The following is a 26,411-nucleotide window of genomic DNA, read 5'->3' as shown; positions in this document are numbered from 1 at the left end:
TTCTAGAATCTTTTACATTCCATCTTCCTGCTCCACTATCTTTGGTACCACGCAGATACATACTTGTACATTATTTAATCTTCTATTACCTTCTTTGTTCTATTTTAAGTTTTATCGACAGCTTATAAAGTTTTTTCCTGGTATATGAAATCTGTTACTCTCTCCTATTGTAACGTTCTGGAGCATTCTGTTCGTGCAAACTTGTGTTAATACTTGTGTTTTTTCACATGTTAACTGATACTGCTACCTCCTTAGCTTAAGCATGTGACCTCATATGCCTTATTGATTTTTCTTCTGATCTGCGTGTTTTCGTTTCCATCTTTGGTAAACATGTACATCCTGATATGTAAAATCTGTTACTCTCTTCTATTGTAACGTTCTGGAGCATTCTGTTCGTGCGAACTTGTCTTAATACTTTCGTTTCTTCACATGTTTACTGATACTCCTAACCTCCTTAGCTTAAGCATTTAGCTCATATACCTGATTGATTTTTCTTCTGATCTGCAAGTCTTCGTTTCCATCTTTGGTGAGCATGTACATCCTAGTATGTAAAATCTGTTACTCTCTCCTATTGTAACGTTCTGGAGCATTCTGTTCGTGCGAACTTGTCTTAATACTTTTGTTTTTCACATGTTAACTGATACTGCTACCTCCTTAGCTTAAGCATGTGACCTCATATGCCTGATTGATTTTTCTTCTGATCTGCGTGTTTTCGTTTCCATCTTTGGTAAGCATGTACATCCTAGTATGTAAAATCTGTTACTCTCTCCTATTGTAACGTTCTGGAGCATTCTGTTCGTGCGAACTTGTCTTAATACTTTTGTTTTTCACATGTTAACTGATACTGCTACCTCCTTAGCTTAAGCATGTGACCTCATATGCCTGATTGATTTTTCTTCTGATCTGCGTGTTTTCGTTTCCATCTTTGGTAAGCATGTACATCCTGGTATGTAAAATCTGTAACTCTCTTCTATTGTAACGTTCTAAAGCATTCCGTTCGTGCGAACTTGTCTTAATACTTTCGTTTTTTCACATGTTAACTGATACTTCTACCTCCTTAGCTTAAGCATGCGACCTCATATGACTGATTGATTTTTCTTCTGATCTGCGTGTTTTCGTTTCCATCTTTGGTAAGCATGTACATCCTGGTATGTAAAATCTGTAACTCTCTTCTATTGTAACGTTCTGGAGCATTCCGTTCGTGCGAACTTGTCTTAATACTTTCGATTTTTCACATGTTAACTATACTTCTACCTCCTTAGCTTAAGCATTTGTCTCATATGCCTGATTGATTTTTCTTCTGATCTGCGTGTTTTCGTTTCCATCTTTGGTAAGCATGTACATCCTGGTATGTAAAATCTGTAACTCTCTTCTATTGTAACGTTCTGGAGCATTCCGTTCGTGCGAACTTGTCTTAATACTTTCGATTTTTCACATGTTAACTATACTTCTACCTCCTCAGCTTAAGCATTTGTCTCATATGCCTGATTGATTTTTCTTCTGATCTGCGTGTTTTCGTTTCCATCTTTGGTAAGCATGTACATCCTGGTATGTAAAATCTGTAACTCTCTTCTATTGTAAGATTCTAAAGCATTCCGTTCGTGCGAACTTGTCTTAATACTTTCGATTTTTCACATGTTAACTATACTTCTACCTCCTTAGCTTAAGCATTTGTCTCATATGCCTGATTGATTTTTCTTCTGATCTGCGTGTTTTCGTTTCCATCTTTGGTAAGCATGTACATCCTGGTATGTAAAATCTGTAACTCTCTTCTATTGTAAGATTCTAAAGCATTCCGTTCGTGCGAACTTGTCTTAATACTTTCGTTTTTTCACATGTTAACTGATACTTCTACCTCGTTAGCTTAAGCATGTGACCTCATATGCCTGATTGATTTTTCTTCTGATCTGCGTGTTTTCGTTTCCATCTTTGGTAAGCATGTACATCCTGGTATGTAAAATCTGTAACTCTCTTCTATTGTAACGTTCTGGAGCATTCCGTTCGTGCGAACTTGTCTTAATACTTTCGATTTTTCACATGTTAACTATACTTCTACCTCCTTAGCTTAAGCATTTGTCTCATATGCCTGATTGATTTTTCTTCTGATCTGCGTGTTTTCGTTTCCATCTTTGGTAAGCATGTACATCCTGGTATGTAAAATCTGTAACTCTCTTCTATTGTAAGATTCTAAAGCATTCCGTTCGTGCGAACTTGTGTTAATACTTTCGTTTTTTCACATGTTAACTGATACTCCTTACCTCCTTAGCTTAAGCATTTGGCTCATATGCTTGATTGATTTTTCTTCTGATCTGCGTGTTTTCGTTTCCATCTCTGGTAAGCATGTACATCCTGGTATGTAAAATGTGTTACTCGTTACTCGCTTTATTAAATAACATGGGTGCTACTCCAACACTCCGTTTAAAGCCTCTAGTTATCTCGAATGATGGTCAACTGATTCTATATGTTTATTTCTGTCAAGGAAATCATAGACATGTCTAAAGTCCATGAATATTTGGTAAATGTCTACCTCAAATACCCATGCCTGGTTTTCTTTGACGTTAAATATTTTGTCGTTAATAAATCTAATTGGTATGAGAACCGTTTTGTATTACTAATAAGTTTTTCTGCATATGGGGGGTTATCTTTTACTCAAGATGTATGTTAATATTTTTTATGTGGTACATACAATAGATCTACGGCGATAATTTGTTCATGATAACTTGTCTTCTTTCTAGTACATTGAGAGTATGATGATGCTTTCCTAATCTGGTGGCATTCCTCTTTCGACAAAATGTCTATTTATATTCAGTGAAAATATTAAGCTAAGTTTAACACAATGCCGGTCATCAAAAGGCGAAAATCTTATTTTTACAAAAAAAGATAAAGGACGCCTCATTGCGAACTGAATAGTTAACAACTTGTCCAGGTCTGCATTACAATATTTGATTCTAGATAAACAACATTACGCAAAAAATTAGTCCTTTGGAATTCCTAAATAGAAGCGTGTACTGAATCAAATCATACCGAGAAAATAATGAACGTATATAAGGTATTATACATAACACTTCGCCCAAAAATTTCTCTTCCGTTGTAGAATTGATAATGAAAGAATATCCGAATATTACCACCGGGAACTGGAGAAATGCCATAAATCAAGTAAAAAGAGTTGAAAACCGATATATGCAACCAATGTACCAATTCTAAATAGACTTGAATTGATTTAAACGACAGCAATTCTGAGGAAGTTGCACGTGATGTAATTCTTTCAAATTACAAATAAAACCTTGAACAAACAAATTTATCCCTGTATTTAATTCTACTGAAATTATCTTCGCTTGTTATACTAAGTTCAACTCTGTACAATTCTTAATATGATTTTACAAAGTGAGAACAATTTACCAGCAGTTTTATGAGTGAGAGAAATCGGGTGATTTCATGTTTTTCTGTGCTTCCAGTACCTTCCAACAGTTGTGTAAGACAATTTTCTTGTACTTTTTGTGAAATTGTAATTAATATAAACTGAAATTACTACTTCTACCGCTTCATTAGTCAGACATTTTTTCATTAGTTCCTTACTTTGTTTGCTGAATTTTCCCTCACTGCTAATACGTAACCGTAATGAAGCTGTTTGAATGAATTCGCTGTTTTTTGCATACTTTCCATTTTCTAAAAAAAAACAGGATTATTGTGGGGGATTGCCTCTGTAGTTTCAGACATTTTGGGCTCTTAGCTTCTGTTGGAGAATATAAAGCAGGGCAAAGTAGAAGGAAAGAAAGGCATCGGCAGGAAGAAGAAATCCTGGCCCCGTAACATAAGAGAATGGATAAAGGGAGAATTGTTTTATGTTATGAGGGACAGAGCCGCATTTAAAAAAGTGGTCGCCAAATTACAATGAGAAAACGGCATGAGAAGAAGAAGATGTTTTTGAAAATGGAAAAATTGAGTCTGGAGCTATTATTGAAAGAAGAGTTAGATACGGATATTCTGCGCCTTCATTTACGACAGTCAACTTTTGAGTAGATTAATTCAGTATCAGCTTGATTGACGACAAGTTTTCGGAACTGTGACAACCAGCGGTGTCATAGAGAAAGTTCACCAAATGGTACTGTTGGCATATCAAAATGCATTTGCCACATTCTGACTAAATAATTATGCATTCGTAAACTTTCCGAGCTTACTTTGGAACTAAAACGCATTCAAATGAACATTTCTGATACCTAAAGCAAAATGAATCGATTCATAATTGTATATGAAACTTGGACCAACCACTGTACTTCTAAAATGTTTGAAGAAAAATATTCATCAGGACAACGCAACTTCTTACACTTCGGTAATCGGCATTGTTAAAATTCACGAACTGCACTTCGAATTGCTTGACCACCCACCGTATTTAGCAGAAAAATGTCTTGTTTCTTTTTTAGTTCAGAAAATTTTTAGACAGAAAAGTTTTCAATCTGAAATAGACCGTTTGTTTGTCATTTATCTGAAGCATCAACCATCATTTTCCACTCTTAACACTCTATAAATTCCTTTAATCGACAGAATAATATTCAATTAATCATTTGTATATATTATCTACATACAAACAACTATTCTTACATCTTTCCAAGCAATCAAATTACCGTCATTGAGAATTTTGCCAAAATCTCTCGGAATGTTCCAATTAAATTTAATTAATGATCTAGCAAATAAAATAAAATTATACGACACTTAAATTCTAATTGATAATTATCTAGCTGCTACGTAAACATATTCAAATCGTCAAGATTAATTCGTTTTAAATTTTTATGTGATAAAACGCATTTTTATCAGACCACCTGCATGTAAAATTAGTTTTAAAATCATAACAATATACAGAGTTGTGCAAAAAACCGTTGCTGTTTAGCCAGTAACTTAATAAAATAAAATGAAATGAATGAAATAACTATGAGTCTGCATAATTTTTTTTAAATACAATAAAAAATATCAGACTGTAACTCAACATAGCAATTGATGAAAATGTCCTCCAACTTATATTAGACGACTTCCAGGCGGTGAGAAAACCTGATATCAATAGCCAAAGTGGTCAGAACAGCAAATTTCATTGATTCGTTATGTTTAAAACCGATTACGCAACCTAGCATCACTATCCATTGGAATTTATGTTTTTGAAACAAAGAAAAATAAGGCAGTTAATTCCAAAGATACATTGCATTCCTTAAATCAGGTTTTCCACCTTAATATTAACTAGGAATATCATTTATAATTCTATTCGGGGCACGAAAAGTCAGGAAAATAGGTGTTTTGTGAAAAAATAAAGGAGATATGTGAAAAACTACTCAAGGACGATAAAATAGTAATAAGAGACTTCAACGCCCAAATCGAGAAAAAGCAAATAAACGAGTACATAGCTGACAAGGAGACGATTCATATATCAACAAAAAACATTGGACTAAGATTGGATAATCTAGCAGCAAACACGAATACCTCCAAAGTGCCTACAAACAATATAAGACAACATGGCTAAGGCAAGGATCATTAGAGAAGAATCTAATCGATAAAATATTTATATTGAGGAAATAGAAACATATTGTATGGTATTCGAGATATAATAGAGAAGCAAATGCAAAATCCGACCATTCCTAGTATTAGCAAAGATTAATATGAACATAATAAGAGAACGCAAAGTCAGAATTTGCAGAATTCCTAAAGAGTATCAAGAAAAACAAGAGAAGGTTTGATGTAGGATGGTCTCAGGTCTATAGATGAAAGTGGAGAAATATAAAAGAAGCAGTAACAAATGCAGCAATTAGTGCACTGAGGAAGGAAAAGTCCAATAAAGGTGAGTCTGATTTAGGAAAGAATACGAGACATACACCAGGAAGAAAAAAAACGGGCATTGCTGAATTGGCTCACAACAAATAAAAAAAAACCTGCTTGCAAGATACTTACAGCAAAAGAACGAAGCACTAAAGTGCTGCAAAAGAAGGAAAACAGTGGATAGATGCATTGCTTGAAGAAATGGTGGCAAACAGCAAAAACAGCAGAAAACTTTTCCACTACACCAGAGCATGAAATATGCCCTGGAGGGCGCTATTGAGAATAGAGAAGAAAGGATGGGAAATATGCTTTGTCGCCACTTCCATAGAAACGAGCAAACAGCACAGAAGTTAGCAAGATGGAAACGATGAAGACGGCGATAAGGAGATACCATAATATGAAAAATAGCTTGAAGTAGCTGACTGGCTGAGACAGAGGAAAACACCAGGACTAGATGACATTATATATGATTTAGTTTTAGTAGCAAACATAGAACAATATGCCAATAATGCCAACAATAATATACAGAATGGAGTATGGGACTGACCATTTCAATCCTTACTGACTCTTAGAAGATATACTAATGGGATATATTGAAGAAAAACTCTAAAACTATCAGTAGGGTTTTCACAGCCGGCAGATCAACATAGATGCAGTGCATGTGATGTTTCAGTAGATGAATGATAAATAGTAGAAAAATCAATGAACACGGAATGGACCTGCATGTGTTGTTTGTGGACATTAAAAAGGCTTCTTATAATGCCAACAGTAAAAGAATACAGCAGGCGATGAAAAAGAAAGGGATCTTCTCAAAACTTATTAAATTGGTAAATATGACGATGAAACCTTGACAGAGGTTGGGCTTACAAAGTTTTGGAGAGAAAGATCTTAATGAGAGCCGAAGGCTTAAATAGTTGGACATATATGAAGAAGAGATCCAAAAGCCCTGATACGGAAGGCAACAGGGTAAGTGGAAGCCAACCATACAACAGCCAATAGGTCATCCAAAGCACTCTGGATACAAGTAATGCAGGATATTGCAGCAGTGGGAGTGAGGAATTGGTGACAAGTCGTGGAGGATAGAGAGAATTGGAAAAGGATAGTGAGGGAAGCTAGCAAGAAGCTATAGTATGCTGGTGAGTACAGTGAAGAGAACCAACAGAAAGGGAATATAACGGCATAATCAACACATGAAACACAATAAAGCAGGAGGGTCAGGCGGCGGAACGATGAATAAGCTAATAAAATATAAAATAATATTTAAAAACATGGAGAGAGTATGGAAAAGAAAAATCATGCCAATTGAATTGTGTACTTTGACAATCTGGAGAAGAGGACAATCTTAGAGGAAATGGAATAACTTAGTGTACCGCAAAAATTGATATGATTGTTGACAATGACGATTTTTTTTCTAGGTGAAGAATAATTACCATCCGAAGAATTAGAAATAGATGCTGGCATAATGAAGTTATGTAAGTAAGGAGATATTATTAACAAATTAAAACAAACATTACCATATTCTGCTGATTTCACTCTTATTGTGAGGAACCGAAAAAGTCTTGAAGACACATTAGAAAATTTGTAAGAGAGGCAGGAAAACAATGATTGGAAATAATCAAGATAAGACAAAACATAAGAAAATTAGAAGAAAAAAACAGAATTCATGTATGATATAGGGCATATAATGAGTATATACCCATGATAACTGTTAAGAGCTGAGCAACCAATTAGAACCAAATTAGAAACTACAGAACTGCATCAGCTAATATAATTGAATCAAAAAGAAAAGAAATGGAGATTGCCAGTAAGACCTGTAAGTAGGTGAGAAGATCAGATTGTACAGGATATGGAAAGTTTAGGAGTACGTTACTGGTACAGAACAATTGTACAGAACACATTTCCTAGAGTAAGATCTTTCACAAATTTAAATAACATAGTCCTACAATGAAGAACTTGTCTAGAAGTAGCCGGCCACATGTTTTAGAAGAAGATAAGGAATTGGCTCATCTTTGCAGGAAGATCCACATTTTTCAAAGGTTTCACGCTGCATCTAGAGAAAAGATTGGGAGGTATTTAAAAACCAAAACACTGCACCAATATAAGATATATGTTGATAATGACTTTTGGAGTATAACTTCGATATGGGAAGCTCTATGGCGCATATTTTTTTAGTAAAACTTTACATCTAAAAGCTTCTTAGACATTCGTAGATTCGCCATCAAATATTTGGAGGACAAAGGATTGGAAGACGTGATATAGTTGAATGGCTATCAATATCACAAGACTTTACGCTATTAAATTACATTCTTCGGAGATATCTAAAAGAGAAGGTGTATCTAAATATATTGAATATTGAAAATATAGATTTAGTTTGGAAACTCATAAAGAGGTTATTTATAACTCCATAGACGTGCTTTACCATCGCCTCCGAACCTGCCAAGTAAAGATGGAAGACATTTTTAACATCTACCACGTTAATTCACAGGTTGATATCACTATGTAGTTCGATCTATGGACTTCATATAGTAAATAGAGGGCGGTCTTGAAAATATTTATGCAAGCGTTAGTAACCAGTCTCTACAAGCTCCACACAAAGATTCAACTTGCTGCTTCGATCCTTTTTTTTACAGTAGTGCTCGAAGGACCACTCTGTCGAGTTGTTTTGGAAAATGTTTCAAATTGAGTTTCCCGCTATTATAAAACTTTTCACTGAAGAAAGATCAACATCAAGACAAATCCAAAGCAGAATTCAGGCTGTTCGTGGTGACTTTTGTCACCAGTGGAAGAAATTGCAGCACAGACCTGCATTTCCCATTATTCTGACTAACTAAGACAGTTGTGTCAAAAAATTATCGAAAGGGCGCGGCAAAACCAGCCGAGTTGTGTGCTTGCAGAGATTGAACACTCACCACATGGCAAAGCTGAAGGTTAACTTAATTAAGATGAAATTGAACATTTTGACAATAATTAAATATTGGCATACAAGCTTTAGATTGATGTTCTTCTGTGGAAATAAACGAACTTTTCTCTTTAGATTAAACTAAGAACTCATGAACCGCACTACGTAAAAAGGTGTTTTCGACTTGCAATAAAAAATTGGTAAAGAAACCATTTTTTGTTTTCCAATTTTGTTAGCATTGAGGTTAACAAGTTTTTTAACATTTCCAACGCCTCACAAAAAAAATTGTTCAACCTCGGTCTGAATCGTCTTTCCTGCAAGTTATCCTGATGAAAGAGGAGCAAAGTTTTCATAATCTGCTGAAATTACTCCTCATGTACTCCAAAATGCAGTTAGTATGTTATTCCCAGTTGAAGTCTACGTATATTTTTTTTGGCGGCGGAGAATATACATCACTCCTCACTTTGTATTTTGTCCACTCATAATGATCGCTCCATCACTACTCAGTCAACGTTACTTGCAAGAAAATTTTTTTGACTTGTCTATACTGCATTCAAAAACGACTGCTACAAATATTTGCTTGTTTCCATTTGTTAATATTCGACAATTCCTTCATGTTCAGTTCGGCAGTAAAGTATATTATGTATCACTTATAACGTATCCAGCAAATATTTATGAATTTGCGTTGAGTTCAACTCTTTTAAATGCAAGTATTCAATCACTGCGCGTGGCTCGATACGATTTATTTGAATATTGAATTGTGAGTCTCTTTATTGGAGCTTTACTTTAGGCACGCTTCAATGCTTGAAAATCTATTTATCAGTTCAGTGGAAGAAAAAAAACTGTATTTGCAATAAATACGTCCAACGAGAAATGAAGCAACTTATTTCAGCATTTTTTTTTCAATTCATTGTTAAAATATTGGAATAGTGATATTGGGTATACTTACAGTTTTCATTTTATTTCAGGCCCGAAATAAACCCGCCGACGGTAGTGGTCATATTGCACAAAAACAAGCTGGTCAAAGAACCCCGACGCACGGACCTAAAAACACCGGGCCTAAAACACCTTGCAAACCTGGTCAAAAACCAGTGGTGGCACAGAAAGGACAACCCATCAAACAAGCACCAGCTAAAGTCGCAGCAGCAGCTGTTACAAAAACTACAAAGAAAACTAAAAAAGGGAAACACCACCAACACGATTTAATAGTTACTATTAATTTGGTAAGTATTCTCATTTCACACCCTCTGAAATTTCTCTTGGTTCTCTTGAAAATGGCCAGTATTATGGTGGCATTCACCTTGTTGTCAGATCTTTCCACTTAGTGAAAATATAATATTATAGAATTCAGATACTGCCATCGCCACAGATTAGGTGGGGTTTCAATACAAAAAAAGTTGATACTATTTATGAATGAAGCATCGAACTGATTAACGTTATGGAAGCTATTGAAAATTACGATGACTATAAAGCTAGAATAAACGAAAGAGATTTTACAGGAGTTTACAGGAAAGTAGATTGAAAGACGTGGAAAGACTGGCCACCCATATTTTGATCTTTCCCCTTAATTTTTTCTGTGGGGACCTTCATAAAATCGAGTCTACGTCAACGAGAAGACTTAATGGAATTAATTAAGCTTGAGATGACCCGTATAACTTTATAAAAAACTGTGTAGATCAAATCCTCTATCGTATTCGCTTATTTGAACGAGACTACAATCTGGTGGTGGTGAACTCCTGAACCGCAGTATTGTAACCTTGTGATAGGTACAGTTCTGTATAAAAAAATATCATTTAGTTATATTCTTCGAACGAATTGTTGTATTGCCAATGTTTCCTAGATAAATATATTCGATTTTTTTTTAATTTGCCTTGATACATTATTCAAGTATCAAAATAATAGTCTAATTTCGCTAACTTGTCTCTTGCCAAGTCAAACATTTTATGAAAGTCTCAGTTGGCCCAGTAATTTCGCACAAAACAGACGATAACCATCAAAATATTTTTGTCAAATTGATAAACATAGTGAAGGCTGGAGTTGTTTCCCATAAACATCGGTAATTTTAAAACGGATATAATTAATTAGTGATCTACATGATTTTCCTTGAAAAACTTTAAAAAATGACGGATGCCGAAAGATACGGCCGTGAATATTGCCGATTAAGAAGACTGACTAGTAATCTGGATGTGCAACAATCTTGCGTAAGTCTAAATTTAAAAATGAATAGTGATGAAGAAGGGAGTGGATAGTTATTTTTGTAACGGTTACGTACACGGGTATTTTCTTTTGTTAAACATATAAGCTCAGTATCAAATACCATAAATTTTACTATAAAATAGAAATAGTAATATTTTATGTTTAATACGATCCTCAGAAAACTGTTCTAAAAGGGCGTGCTTCCTAAATACGGTTAATTATTTTATTACTAAATAAAAAGGTAGTCCAAAAATGAATTATATCCTTTAGAGTACTGAGATTCGTTAGCGATACCCTGCCGTAGCTTTTTCAATATAAGGAATTGTGTTAAAACGTTACGTTTTCAGAACCAGAAGTCGTATATTGCTAAATGGGATATGGACATATATGTTCACAAAAATCTTGTAAAATTTACGAGTGTTTCATTAAAATAAACTTCACAATCGAAAGAAAAACCAATGACCTCTATGTTAGATTTCGATTAACCCTAGAACGACCAAGGCTTGTCACTTTGTGCCACCTTCACACATTTTTTTGTATTTTCTTTAAATTATCAAGAAAAAACTCTATACATACATTGTTTTTCGGTCCTTACTGTATCTACCAGGTAAACATAAACTGCGTAGTACAACGTAGTACTTTTTCAATTATACTCAAAATCGGTTGGCTAAAAAGTACCATGCCTTGGTCCAAGACGCTCACTCGCAAAGTTGTCAGCTGATTTTTTTGCTTTCGAAAGTTTTGTTCAGTTTTCAACTTGAAATCCGCCTTTGCGCGTTTCTGACTCATTTTTGGGTTGCAAATTTGCAAATAAAAGTAATAATAGTTTATTTTTTAAACAATACTTCAAACAATTCAATTTGGAGTCGATATATCTCTCAGAGCGAACTTGAAGAAGTGGAGAATATTTCGGACTTTGAGGTTATGGAGTGCGACGAATCCTCAAGTGATAGTGATGAGGAAGATCATGTTAGTGAAGTAGGTGAAGCTACGTCTAGTGAAAAAGAAGTGGCTCCAGGTTTATCGTCAGACAACTCTAACAAGACACGATTTGTTGCGAAAAATGGTGAGGTATATATAAAAGATATCCCTCGAATTTCACTTCGTTCTCTACAGAATATATTGCGTGAAAAACTAAGTTTGCTGCGAAACGGAAAAGTAAGAACTGTATTAGAATATTTGGAAGTTTTTTACGAAGGAAATTACGAGTGTTAACGAAGAGGCTCGACAAAACATTCCTCTTACGAGTACTACCGAGATGTACATTTTTATTGGAATTTTGATTCTGATGGGAGCTAATGATGATACCAAAATAGACTTTCACGATCTTTGGTCGAGGAAATTTTAGTCTATTTTAGTACAATGTACCGTGAACAATTTGTTCAACTTATGAAAACAGCTGGATTTGATGGCACACGCGAAGAGCGCAGAAAAACCGACTAATTTGCCCCAATTCGAAATGTTTAACGCATTTCTTTTCGATTATACTGTTCCGACAGCAATTGTTGTTATAGACGAGATGCTGTCACTTTTCGAGGTCGATGCCCTTTCAAAGTATTCATGAAAGAGAAGCCAGGCAAATACGGAATTCTCATTAGAGTGTTGGCAGATTGTGAAAAAAGATATATTTTGCGAATGGAAGTATATGTTGGAAAATCTAAAGACACTACACCCGCATCAAGAGATCCAACAGCAATTGTTAAGATAATAGTAGAAACACTAAAAAATACAAGACGCAACTTGACCACTAACAAGTTTTATACATCTGTCGAATTAGCAAAAGGCTTGTACCAAAATTTTGGTATTACGCTTGTAGACTCTATCCAGACAAATCCTAGAGGAGTTAAAATTAACAAAAAAAGAGAACTACATTCAAATGTTCTTGCGTTTACTGATCCTGCATCAAGGCAACCACACGTTACATTAGTATCATACATCCCTCGTGAAAAACCAAAAAAGGTGTTTATTTTTTTATCTACTCAACATTCCGATGCAAAAATCAATGATGAGTTGAAAAATACGGTGGACCAGTTGATCAGGAAGCACACTACAAAAAGACCAACAAGAAGTTGGCCCATGTCTGTATTACACATTGTTTATTGAAAGCATACCAACTTGGAATAGCAACAAAACAAATCGGAGGCTAATCTACTTACAAGAATTAGGACTTGGTCTAGTAAATTAATTGAGCAAATATCAGAAAATATAAATGGTATTCCTACGTACATAATACTGGGAATGGGGTCAATACTTGGTAAAAAGTTGCGAAATCGTTCTGAACAACATTCGAATGCAGCTCCAAAGGCAGGAACAACAGGTCGATGTCATATTTGCTGTTGCAGAAATCGCCCCAAAAAAATTTCAAAGACCACAATTATTTTTTCTTCTTGTGGGACTCATTCCCAAAAGGCTTACGTGTGTTTGGCTTGATACAGTAATTCATAAAAAATTGTAATTAAAATTTTCTTCACTTTGTTTGGAAGTATGTATTTATCATTGAAATGAAAATTATTTTTATTTAATTGTATTTCTCTTTCGATAAATACGTTTCATTTGACGTATTTTTACATAATATTTTACCACTTCATACAATATATAAAAAGCGTTAGTACACACTAAATAGTTGGTGGCATTTTTTATCCAACCTTGGTACAACATGAAACCAAAAATAGCTTGGTCTTCCGAGGGTTAACGTCTTTTTACGAGATGTGAGTTTTCAATTAAAATCTCAAAATTTTTGTCTTGCATCTACAATAACAATGATTGGCAATCTGTACGAAGATAATATTTCAATTCTACGTTTCCATGAATAGAAAACATGATTTTCTTTCAGTCTTCAGTCTTGGAACAAATTTGATACTCAATTGTCTCTATCGCAAATAATGTGTTGCATTGAACGAGACCATACAAGCTTCTCACTAAGCTCTCGAATAGTCAATCTAAAAAGTTTGTCCAATTTTGCGCATATTTTCATGTGGTTATATATTTTTTAGGTCGGAGGACGTTCCTCAACCATAAATGATTCATTAATAATCCAGTAGAGCTACAAAACTTCACATTTATAATACTTAATAACTCAATTGTATACAACTTCCATCTATTTCTTATAATTCATTCTTCTTCAAAATATTTCTCATCACGTCGTCCCATGTTTCTTCTGATTCCATTTCTATTTCTATCTCTTCTCAACTTTTTATCTTTCCTTTCACTCTTTTCAAATATTTCATCTCTGTAGCTGGTAATTCACTTTCTGTTGCTAATTTAGAATTCATGATTCGCAGCCTAAATATAATTTGAAATACTTACATATTGGTGTTACTTGGTACTTCTGATTTATGAATCCGTTGACCAGTGTTCTCCTACTTATTTCCATCTCTAGGTTTCCATCTGCTTCTAGCTCAACTTCACCTTCCATATGTATGTGCATTATTCTCTCCGTTGTTTATTGTCATTACCCTTCCAGTACTTCGTTTCATATAATTAAGCTTTGTCGTAATTTATTTTCAGTCCCTGTTATTAATGCTAGATCATCGATAAATGTGCAATCTGAAATTTCTACTCTTACTAAATATCTATGTCCAATATACATGTTTTTTTGCACCTTTCAATTATATCCTCCATAAATACGACAAACAGCATTTGGCCTAATCCTCCTCCTATTCTTAATCCTTCCTTTGATGAGCCTAACCTTCTGTTTTTTGCTTATAACACCATTAAGATTGCTTCCATACATCATCTTTTCTACTACTCCTATCAACAGTTTTTCATTTCTCTACCGTAAACTTTTCCATACTTTTGCTCTTCGAACCCTATCGAAGGCCTTCTCCATATCGATAAATGAAAAATACACCCTTCGTTTCGCTATCAATGCTTTGTTTATAATTTAATTCAGTGTCAAAATGTGGTCTTGTATACTTTGGCCTCTGCTAGTATTGGTTCTTCGATGCATCTTAACGTCTTTTCTATTATCTTTTCATATACTTTCATCACTATAGTGATCAAATTCATTCCTCTAGAGTTATTACAATCCGCTTTGTCCTCTTTTTGTGCTAAATCGTTCATAACACTGAGCTCAATGACATTTTTTCAAAATTGAGAAAAATCTGCAATCAAAAGTCGGATTTTCTCACAAACAACAACAAAAATAAATTGAAAACAAAGAAACAAATGTCAACATAAAACAAAAATACGCTACAATTTAAACAGGTTGAAACATGAAACAAGGTGACTAAAATAACAATTAAGAAATAATGATTACAGCTTAAGCAACACACAAAATCATTATGAATATTCAAAAAATGTATACATGGAAATACAGAAGAAGCAATAATAAATAGGAAGAGCGATAAAACAAAGTACAAAGAAGTACAAGCAATAGTAAAAAAAATAATCCAGAAGAAAATGGCTATGGAGCTGTGGAAGGAAAAGATACTGAATACCTAATTGGAAGGTGAAAAATGTCAGAAAGCTGGAAATATTTAAGAAGAAGGTCAAACAAGACAAACGAAATGAATAATAAAAAGAAATCTAGCAAGTATGTAAGTCTCTGAAAAACCCCCTCAACCAGGCGAAATTACTGCCGAATTGATTAAAGCAGGAACAGAGACGCTAAACAAACATATAAGAAAACTGTTCCAGAATTGTAAGAACGGCGCGGACGTACCAAGGGAATGGAACATCTCCTTAATGTCGACAATCCACAAGAAAGGCAGCAGACACCAATACAAAAACTATAGAGTGCAGTGACTATTAAAATTAGCAAAATGTATGGGAAAATACTGCAAACCAAAATCGAAAGAAAATATGAGGACCTCGAGGGGAGAGAGCAGGCTGGTTTCAGGGCAAGCAGATCCACAGTTAATCACCTATACTTCGTTACACATATGATCGAAAAAAAACTTCGATGGTACAAGAAATCCGTTCATTATATGTGGATCGGTAGATCGGCATATGACGGTGTACCACTTGGCAAACTGTGGACAACGTCATAACACACAAAAATCACAAACAGGTTATAAAAAGCACCACCACCTACATTTTGAGATTGCACATCCTCTGTATTTCGATCTGCAGGTCTTCGTATTTAAGTAACTATTCTGTTACTTTTTGTGGTATGTTGTAGTCCGATGGAATCGCTTCATCTATCTATATACAATGTTTTCTATCCTAATATTTTATTATGAGGTCTCGTTTTTCGCTAGTACCTTTCCCATACTATTGTAACTTCCTTCTACTTTAACAACTAGATCACAGTGATGTTTGCACTACTTTGCATCTAATTCAGTGTTTTAGTCTTTACATATATTCCAGTGTAGCTGTTTTACAACGGTATTACGCTTAGTATGTTAATTTCGAAGCTTATATATATAGAAATGTAATGCTATGGTTTCTTTCACACGCTGACGTCGGCGTGTTGACTCCCTAGGCGTCATTCAGCCGCTTTACGCAGCGTCTCTAGTTATATCGAACCATTGCAGCGTTAGCGTCGTATCTGGCGTCAGCACAAAATGTCGAAATTCGGTAAAGAAACAGATGAATTTTTCTTCAGGTGATATGCCTTTTTGATAACAGTTGTATTATATATTCCCTCACAAGTTCTACGGTATGTTTGAATTGTTCTGGATTGACACGACAATATTCAATAAATTGACCTTTGTTGTCTCTTAAGTGTTTTATTATGTAAATCTGGAAGCATCCTTCTTTCTTCCTTTTCATAAATAATCGGATTAGCTCTGATTTTTCTTCTCATGCGGTCGTTTAGTGCCTCCTCTTCAAGTAACATAAGCACCGCCAAAAGTATCGAATTTAATTCCTTTTTTATAAGACACTCTAGCACTTTATGTCGCCTACTGCTGTGAACGAGACGTCGTCGTTCGTTTATGAGATGTATTGACCGCTGACGCTATGCCTGGCGTTCAGACGTCGATATATATATTATAACATTTAAAAGGAGACCGAAACCATCTATAATGTGATAGATTGTTTCATTAAATGTCCAGCACAGTCTGCATTTCACGTCTGTATTAGCTTTTATGTAATTTGTGGCAACTGCATTTTGCAATGTGACCAAGCTACTTAAGAGGTGCTGCACCGGCTGGTTTCTCCCAAAATTTATGAATTTGTTAAACATGAAACATTTTAATATCATGCTTCAATGCTCGTTAAGAGCAATAATTAGAAGGATATTAATTAAATGTTCTACTTTGTTTCCAATAAATTAATCATCGTATTTTTTTCGAACATCGTATATCAATTTCATTCTTTTTAGTTTGACAGTCTCCAGCTGTACGACTAATCACTTGTTTGACGTAGCTGCTGATTACATTCCTTAGAATTGCTCGAATATTTATATCGAGGCATCACTTGTCATCACACTAATCTGATCATCTTCGCTGTGAGTTCTATTATTTATGACCCTGACATTTTATTCGTAATCGTAATCTATATGAAACGCTACATCTACAGATATGTCTTCTTTAGTTATTTCTCCATTTGCTTTCTGCAAATTACTCGTTGTGTTTGCCTTTAATAACACAGTACAACGATAAAAACACTTTTTTACTTAAAGTACGAGGATATATTGAAAAATTCTTAGCCTACTATAGAACTAAACAAAAAATTTCAATATCAAAATATTTTATTACTCAACATATTCTCCTTTTAATTGGATACATTTAGTACAGCGAACCTGCAAAGAGATGATAGTCGGACGGAGCCAAATCTGGTGAATAAGGGGGGTGTTCTAGTAATTCAAACCCTAAATCATGAATTTTTTGCAGGGAAACATGAGATTTGGGTGCAGCTTTCCGCGTCTTTTCTCTTTAATTTTTTCCCTTAGAGTGGTCAGCAATGTCGAATAGTAATCTGCAGTTATTGCTCTACCTTTATCCAAAAATTCATTCATGATTAGTCCATGGCAATCCCAAAAAACTGAAGCAAGAACTTTTCCAGCAGATTTTTGTAAACGAAACTTCTTAAGTCTTGGAGAACCAGAGTATCGCCATACCATCGATTGTTGCTTTGTTTCTGGATCGTAGAAATGTACTCAAATCGAGCACAGATCTAACGCGATGCTTCAACCCTTGCACGTTATTCTTATGTTATTAGTGTGCTAAATCTGATATGATACTTGAAGCTGTATCACCTACCATTTTATTGTCAGTTATTTTTAAGGAAATAACAGATGCTACATAGTTGAAATTATTGAAAAACTATATCTAATGCATCTACATATTTTTGGCAGCACTTATGAAACCCTTTTTCACCTAAGAGGTCACTCCTATGAATTCACGATGAGTTTGTAATGAAAAATAAAAAGAAAGAATACTGACTCTATCATACTTTAAATTTGGGATCATGATAAATCTTTTGTGTCGCATAAGTTATGGTATGTATGTATTGAAGATCTGATAAAATTGTTAAAAACAAACTCTCTTTGTAGTATGGAAGAAGCAATAAGACCGGTAAAGTGTGCTGTAGATTTACTAGTTCTTAGACCATGCTTTAAATATACAAAAGGTGAATAGATTGGGATTATCGAAGAAAAGAGCTTGATGACTCTTGGAATTCGCATTTATATGTATAAAAAAGAAAAGGCAATTTTCCAATCTATTTTAACAAGAATTTAATGTACTGATCAGACATTTTAGCTAATCCACAACGAATTTAAAAGCTGTTTTAGTACACTGTAGTTATATGTACGAGGATTATACCAGAACTACTTGGCCTGTCCTAAAGATAACGGTAGTTGCTTGAAAAATATTACTGTATTAGAAAGTACACAATCTATCCAGTATATATTTGAAGTCGAGTTTGAAGACGCCACGTTGTTTAGTATTTGTTTCGTATCCAACAATAATGAACGTTTTCAGTGAATTTGTAAACATGGAAAAAATTGGTCATCGTTATGTGATATAATACTTTTATCTGAAAGGCATTAGCACAACCTAGATTCTACTCTAGGTGAGACTTGGGTAGCAGAGTTTCAATGAGGCCGTACGACATGCGAAGACCAACATCGTAGTGGTCTACCTAATGAAGTGATGACTCCAAGAACAATTAAAACAATGAACTGAAAAGGAATAAGTGGCTCCAAAGAAGGTAAAGACCGTTCCATCTGCAGACAAGATCATGGCTGCGCGTGGGTTAATTTTCATTGGCTATCTTGAAAGAGTTTGAGCGAAGAAATAAAGCGAAAACGGCCGCATTTGGCTAAGAAGAAAGTGTAGTTTCGTCAAGACAATACACCAGCACACACATCCATTATTGCAATTTCCAACATTAATGAATTAGCCCCCCCACGCCACAAATTTACCAACAATGAAGAGGTGATGTCGGCAGTTAATGGCTAATTAATATTTTGAGGAACTTGACAATTCTTACTATAAAAAGAGTATCGAACTTATTGAACATCGCTGGGAAAAGTGTAGGTGTAGAGCTAGGAGATTACTATTTTTTTCCAAAATTTTTTTTGTTGGGCTCGGTACTTATGGAACCATGCTCGTCTCCAATCTTGTTGATTCTCTCTGTACAAACTATGGAAACGTAGGAAAAGCGTACATGTTCATAGTTAATGGTGATGTTTCTTGTTTCTTGTTTCTTGCTCTGCAGAGAATATTTCGCACACTGAGAACGAGAGGGTCATAACTTGATTTGCGGGAAATTAAGGTTGAAAGTTTGAAATTTTTTTGTGTGCAACAATAATCCTGCCTTTCATTAATTCATTACATTTTGCCGTTTATTTGAGTTTAGAATATTATTTAAAATATTTGTATAAAAAATATTTCGACTTGTGACGATACAACGTCATTTTTTGTTTGAGTTATTACCATTCCATAAATACAAATTCATTGAAAAATTTCTTCAAATCAGTGTTGATTCTCCAAATTTAGTACTTCTTAAATATAGTTGAATGTAAAAGCTAGATGTAGTTAAGTAAAAACGTTTTAGGAACGTCTAATTGATCAAACGAATACTCAAACTATTTTATAAAAATATACATACGATGTAATACAAATAAATAAAATAATAGTGTTATAAAAAATTAACAAAATCATTTTTTTTAGTCTTAATTTTCTCTTTTATTGGCAACTTTTCATAAAAGTCAAAATACGTGTGCGGAATGTAATTCTTCTCAAATAAGGATAGGAAATCTTTTTTTTTTTTTTGGTTGAAAGGGATTCCCGGTGGTGACTTGCTGCTGGCACTGGTGTCCATTCTTTCAAGTATATTGATTTATCTAGTTGGTCCTGTTTGGTGTAGGACAAAGCCGATGCTCTCCTCCGTTTTTTAATTTTCTGTTCTTCAAAAAATTTTGTAGAATCGTCAGTAGTTTTGAAGTTTTTGTCAAAAGAAGTCTTAAAATGCACCAAAAAAAGATTATTTCTTTTCATTTTAATAATCGATACATCTCCAATATTAAATCGTTGCCCTTCGAATTCAAAACTTTAAATCAAAAAAATCATTCAAAGAATTGACTACGTACAGAGGTGGATTTTTAGCTCTAATTAGCTGTATGTATTGTTGAAGTACGAAAATCGGTCCAGATTTTCTAGCTCTCGATATTTCCTTTTCAATTGTTGAGTGGATTCCGTCCCCTTCATTTTGTGTGTGATCTGTAATAAAATATTTGTGTGTAATCTTAGAAATTTTTTGAAATCTAGTCAAAGCGTACATATACATAGTCGCAGTGAATTGATTCTTTTGTTGAAGGCAACAATTGTCATTAAAAGTGTGATTTCATTGTTTTTAAATGTTCAGATTATTTCTTAAATATTTCAAACAAAATCCATATTCGTTTTATAAATTGTTTTAAAGTACTTAATGAATTGTGAAATTTTATATTTGGAAAGTGTAGTTAGGCTTTCAAGAGCAAAATGATTGAATTATCAAAACTGAAACAGAAGAATAGCAAAGTTACATCAAAGAAAAAACACGATAAAAATTGTCACAACGCAAAAAATGTCATTGCGTCATTTGAATAATATATAAAACAATGCAAAAAGGAATCCAATTTAAAAAGCTTAAGACAAATGTAGAAATGTGACGTTGCTTCATACTCTAAACTATAAATGCATAGTCACAACTCAAATAGTACCAAAAAATTGTTAATAAGGTGCTCAAATAAAAAATAGAACAACAAAGTCGTCATAATTAAAAAAATGGCATTGCATCATGCATGAAAATAGAAAAGAAAAGTCACATCTCAAAAAGTGACAACAAATTTCTTACCTCTCTCCTCATAAACGCAGTTAATACTGACATGTTAGGAGTTGTGCCTATGATCCGCAGACACTTGCGCTCTCACGCGGCTTATACAAATACTAGAAAAGTGACATTGCTACAGAAATGTTCAGCTGTAAAAGATGAATCTACTCATGACAATAACTCAAAAATCGATAGAAGTTTTTACCGTCTTGTTCTCAGTGTGCGATTTATGTCATTCGCAAACCAGTTTGGATTTTATGACATTGAAATTCACAACTCTAATTGCTACTAGGCTATCGGACAAGATGATAGTAATAAAAATAATTCTATTTCAAATTGAACTGAACCTGCATTGCATGTATTTCTACCTGGAAATACTCGGTGTATTGTCCAAGCTTTCAGAGTGTTGAATTCTGTTCCCATAAACTCCTATTCTAATGCTGTCCGAAGTTATTCGTGTACTACACATACCCATATATTCCTAATACGCTATTTTGATTCCTTTCACTTCTGCAGGTTAGTTTAAATATGGAAATCAGAATCTTAACTAAAAGAATGCGCCTTTGCCGTACCTGATATTTTTTTATGTTAATTTTGAACCTAGAAAGACTAAGAGTACAAAGTATCATTTATTCTCTTTATTTATTACCCGTTGAAGCAAAAAACATAGCTTGATAGGTAACTCCTTGTGATCACATCCCTGAGAAGTTAGCAAGCGATTCATCAGAAAATGCTACACAAAATATTGTGTAACATAGTTTGGTATCAATACGTGATACAAAGTTCTCAAAAATAATGTTTTTCCTGACGGAAATTGTTCCTTTTTAAACCGGTCTAAGTATGGTTTGAATTGTCCATAAACCAGCCCTAATTGTCTAGGTCTCAACTATGCGCTGTTCACATCGCATTCGAAAAAATAAGCTTCAGCTGGCAGTCTTTAACCTTTGGTGCATAGAATACTTAATTTTTATAAGCACTTGCAAGAGCAATTGAATAATTACAATTCAAAATGAGTAATTAATTATATATGCTCTCTCCTACTTGGGATTTTCCATGTACTAACTAAATAACTTTTCGATGAGAAAATAAAAAAGCCGTGAGCAGCAGAGCTCCATCACGAAAGTCGAATTTTTCGTCGAATGAAGAATTTAAATAATACACAAACAAATCTTTCCATAAAATGAATTTCTTGGAAATGATATCAATTCTAAATCTTATTTCTTTATATGGAAAATTTGCTTTTCCTCAATAACTTTTCATTTCACAAGTTAACTCTCTTTCTCTCGAATGAAAATTCATAATTTCAATAGACCCGGTGGTCTCGAACCCTCTTGTTCAATTCCAATTCCAACAAAGAAAAAATTATCATGAAATTTCGAAAATGGGAAGTAAAAAAAATCACCCTTGCAACAATAATACTCGTATGATTCATTAAATAGGAGGCGGTCCAGTTCAACAATTAAAACGATCAAAATGATTTCGGGCGTTTTGTGCTAGAAGAACTGAAGAAGAAAACTTTGAACTTGAGAAAGACAATTCTTCAACATCACCCCTACTTGCATGCGAAGTTCGAACCCTCTAGTTAAACTTTTTCTGGCCAAAAAATGACCATAAAATGGAGAGAGGCGGAGATGGAAAGTTTCGACCTTAGACAGGAAATCATCTCGCAACTAATTGAACCTACACGTGAAATTTCATTTTTCAGTCGCTTTTTGTTTGACCTGCAGAGGTGAGCAAAGGTCAAAAACCACTTTTTTGCACTGCGACCCCTCGAAATATTCATTTGTTTTCAACCAAACTCTAATAACATCAATCCGCCGCCAAAAAAGCCATGTACGCTAATTTTGAACCAAATCGGACCCATAGCAATTGCTCGAGAGACGAAAATAAGAATTGTAGCTTAAACAGATATATAGATGTATATATAAACTACAGACATTCGAAAAACCATCATAATCGTGTTCAGGAAGTCTCAAAACATGGGAAAAATGATGTGCCCTCCATTTTTCTTCTAGTCGTGCCTACCGTAATAGTCTAATTTTTCCTTGAAAAATTCGACTAAAAATGATTTTTAATTCTGAGTAATTCCCAATTTTATCTTATACCTTAGACAGAGTATGGTCTATCAGAAGACCAAGTGGCCGAATTCAAAGAAGCGTTCATGTTGTTCGACAAGGACGAAGATGGGACAATCACCGTGGCTGAGTTGGGAGTAGTAATGAGATCTTTAGGACAGCGACCGACTGAAACCGAATTACGAGATATGGTAAACGAAGTGGACCAAGATGGTAACGGTACCATAGAATTTAACGAGTTTTTGCAGATGATGTCTAAGAAGATGAAGGATGCTGACGGAGAGGAAGAATTAAAAGAAGCATTCAGGTAAGTGGACGACACCTTACGAAATCCAAATTATCATTGTTTTGGACTCATTTTTTTAAAGTATGAGAAACTTAATGTACATCTAAACTCTGCCACACAAAAAAACATTTCAATAATATACAACAAACTTTGGTTAGCTGATATTTTCAAACGCGTTTTTATTAGCTGGTTTGTTAGTGATTGTGACTGTTCTTTGTGGCTTATTACTGTTAGTAAATCCCACCACTTTAATTTCCTTCGTTAGCAGACTCCATTAAGGAGTAAATTTGTTTTTAAGGAAATATTTTTTTAGAAATAATTACTGCAAATTTTCTCATTACACCGGAACATATTTTACAACGTTCTGACCTCTATTGGATATTTATTATCTAGCATGCATCAGTATTTCTTCTTAATTTAACATCTTAAATTTTATTACGTTGTGCGGGAAGGAATTTACATCCGTAAATCTCTGTTGGAGATTTACAATACTAATGATTAGAACTTGAAGAAAAATTTAATTTTTGAGAATAAATCGAACTAAAAAGTGACAAATAAATATAGTTTAAAAAAAAACAAAAATCACGATTTCAAAGCTTATGAAAATAAAAAGTGCTAAATAAATATACAGAGTGATTTTTATGTATGAAACGCCTCAATTATATCGGCTTGTACGATTTTTATAATTGTTTGTGCGCAAGGGTCTTGTAATACGGCTGGTATTATGGTGGTATTTACATTGTTGTCAGGTCTTTCTTTTTTCCGGAAAAATAATTAACCTTGTTATTTCAAATAGTACTCATTAATTTTCATCTGATGTTTCAATAAATTATTATTGTTGAAGTTTATTGAAAGTCCCAATGGATCGTTTATCTGAAAAATAACGAATTGATATTTTAATGATATTATGATATGGTGATAGGAGTAGAAGTCAACAAGAAACGTGTAATATCTTTAATAATATATATCCTAACCGAAATCTCATAGCAAGATCTACTGTCGGTAAATAAGTTTAATGAAACTGGTCCAGTAAAAGTTTTATCCAAATCAGGGCACCAAAAATAGAATCAACTGAAAATCTTTAGATGTTTGTGTCCTATTAGAAGACGATCCACACTTAAATACTACAAAGTTAACATTACTTTGTAAGTTCAAGCGTTGTCAGATGACGATTTTGATAGACATGAAGAGTTTGCAGACAATAATGGACAAATGTTACAATCTAAACGGTTGAAATTTTTTCGGCACAATTCTCGTTGGACGGGTGAATCTCACACCCAATATCCCGACAAACTGAATGTGTAGGCTGGAATAATAGGCGACAAAATAATTGGCCCCTTTTTCATTGATGGTAACTTAAATGGTCCAGCGTATTAAGATTTATTGGAAATTAGTTTTATAACTGAGTTGGCTCGGGTATTTCCAAATCCAAGTAAGTATTTTCAATTACATTTAAAAAAAACTTCATTATTAGAAATAATAATATTTCAAACGACAATATTTGGCTACAACAAGATGGTGCCCCACCTCACTATGTATGTGTGGTGAAGCAATACTTAAATATTGCATTTCCCAGAAGATGAATTGGAAAGCGTAGTTTTATCGAATTGCCCCCGTGATCGTCTGACATGAATCCTTTAGACTATTTGCTGTGGGGTCACTTAAAAAACATAGTCTATAAAACAAAACCTGCTATTATTCAGGAATCAAAAGATAGTATTACGACAGGGATAAGAAGAATTGAGCAGTCAAGGATGTTGCAAAATGTATTGGAAACATTGTGAGCATCTACTGTAATCGCCTTTACTGTCTATTTTCTAAAATCGTAATTTTTCTGCATCACAAATGTGGATTTACTTCTAACATGAACCAAACATTTGAAGATTTGTCTTCAATTGATGTAGGGTTTCTGGGCCATGATTTGGATAAATATTTAACTGCACCAGCTTCGATAAACTTTCTACTAACTTAATGAATCTACAAATTGTAACGAGATTTGTATTTGCATATAAATTATTAAAGAATATTCAAATTAAACGAGTTTTTTCAATCGTAACCATCTAGGTATAGAAAATATTACATGAAAAATAATCAGTATTTCTTAAGAATTTCTAAAAACACAAAATATACAGGGTGATCCAATTGAAATAACAAAATTCATCATTTTTCAGGAAAAAGGAAAGATCTGACAACACATAACAATGTAAATACCACCATAATATCGGCCGTACCACAAGACAAAATTTCATAAAAGTCGTACAAGCCGTTTTCCGAGATAATTGAGGCGTTACATATATAAAACTCACCCTGTAGTTTAAAAATTTAGGAAACAGGTTTTCAAACTAAGAAGTTAATCTTTTAAAATAAGTTTAAAACAATAATGATGAAAAATATATTATGAAAACAGCGAGGGGCGTATTTTTCACTTTTTAGTTTGATGTGCTTTAAAATCGTATTTTCAGTTTTTTTAAACTACTCGTATATTTATTTCTCTTGAACTTGTTTATGATGAAATCTGTAGAAAAATTAAAAATCGAACTTTGACATTGATTATATTTAAATGATAATTTAATAATGCATGATTCACTTTAAGTATTGTTCTAATAACAGTATGTTTCAGGGTATTCGATAAAAATAATGATGGATTGATATCATCAAATGAACTGCGTCATGTCATGACAAGCCTAGGTGAAAGACTGTCTGAAGAAGAAGTCGATGACATGATCAAAGAAGCTGATCTTGACGGAGACGGTCAAGTTAATTACGAAGGTATATCTAAAACTTTATAAATAGCTGAAATATGAAGTGTGTTAATGAAGTAACGTAATTAATATTTAGATTTCTTTTAAGCTTAAAAAGAAAATGTTTCAAGTTTTTCATAATTATCTATTAATTTAGTCTACAGTTACTGGGAAAGTGATTTACACCAACATTTAAATTACATAAATAA

General features: G+C 33.9%; 1 protein-coding gene across 2 annotated transcripts in view; it reads left to right on the top strand.

Annotated features, from left to right (window-relative positions):
• Positions 1–26,411, top strand: part of LOC130441405 (neo-calmodulin-like) — a 138,152-nt gene that overhangs the window by 103,995 nt on the left and 7,746 nt on the right. The window contains exons 3-5 of one of the 2 annotated variants that reach the window (XM_056775070.1): positions 9,667–9,921; positions 23,211–23,482; positions 26,082–26,230. In XM_056775070.1, coding sequence (XP_056631048.1) covers positions 9,667–9,921; positions 23,211–23,482; positions 26,082–26,230 — 676 coding nt within the window. Of the gene's footprint in view, positions 1–9,666; positions 9,922–10,652; positions 10,900–23,210; positions 23,483–26,081; positions 26,231–26,411 lie in introns of those variants that run through there. The other variant, XM_056775069.1, reaches the window with a different exon arrangement.

This window comes from Diorhabda sublineata, chromosome 3, assembly GCF_026230105.1.
Source record: "Diorhabda sublineata isolate icDioSubl1.1 chromosome 3, icDioSubl1.1, whole genome shotgun sequence".
Taxonomy (NCBI): domain Eukaryota; kingdom Metazoa; phylum Arthropoda; class Insecta; order Coleoptera; family Chrysomelidae; genus Diorhabda; species Diorhabda sublineata.
The sequence above is the reverse complement of the archived record's forward strand: the minus strand, read 5'-3'. Positions and strand labels throughout refer to the sequence as shown.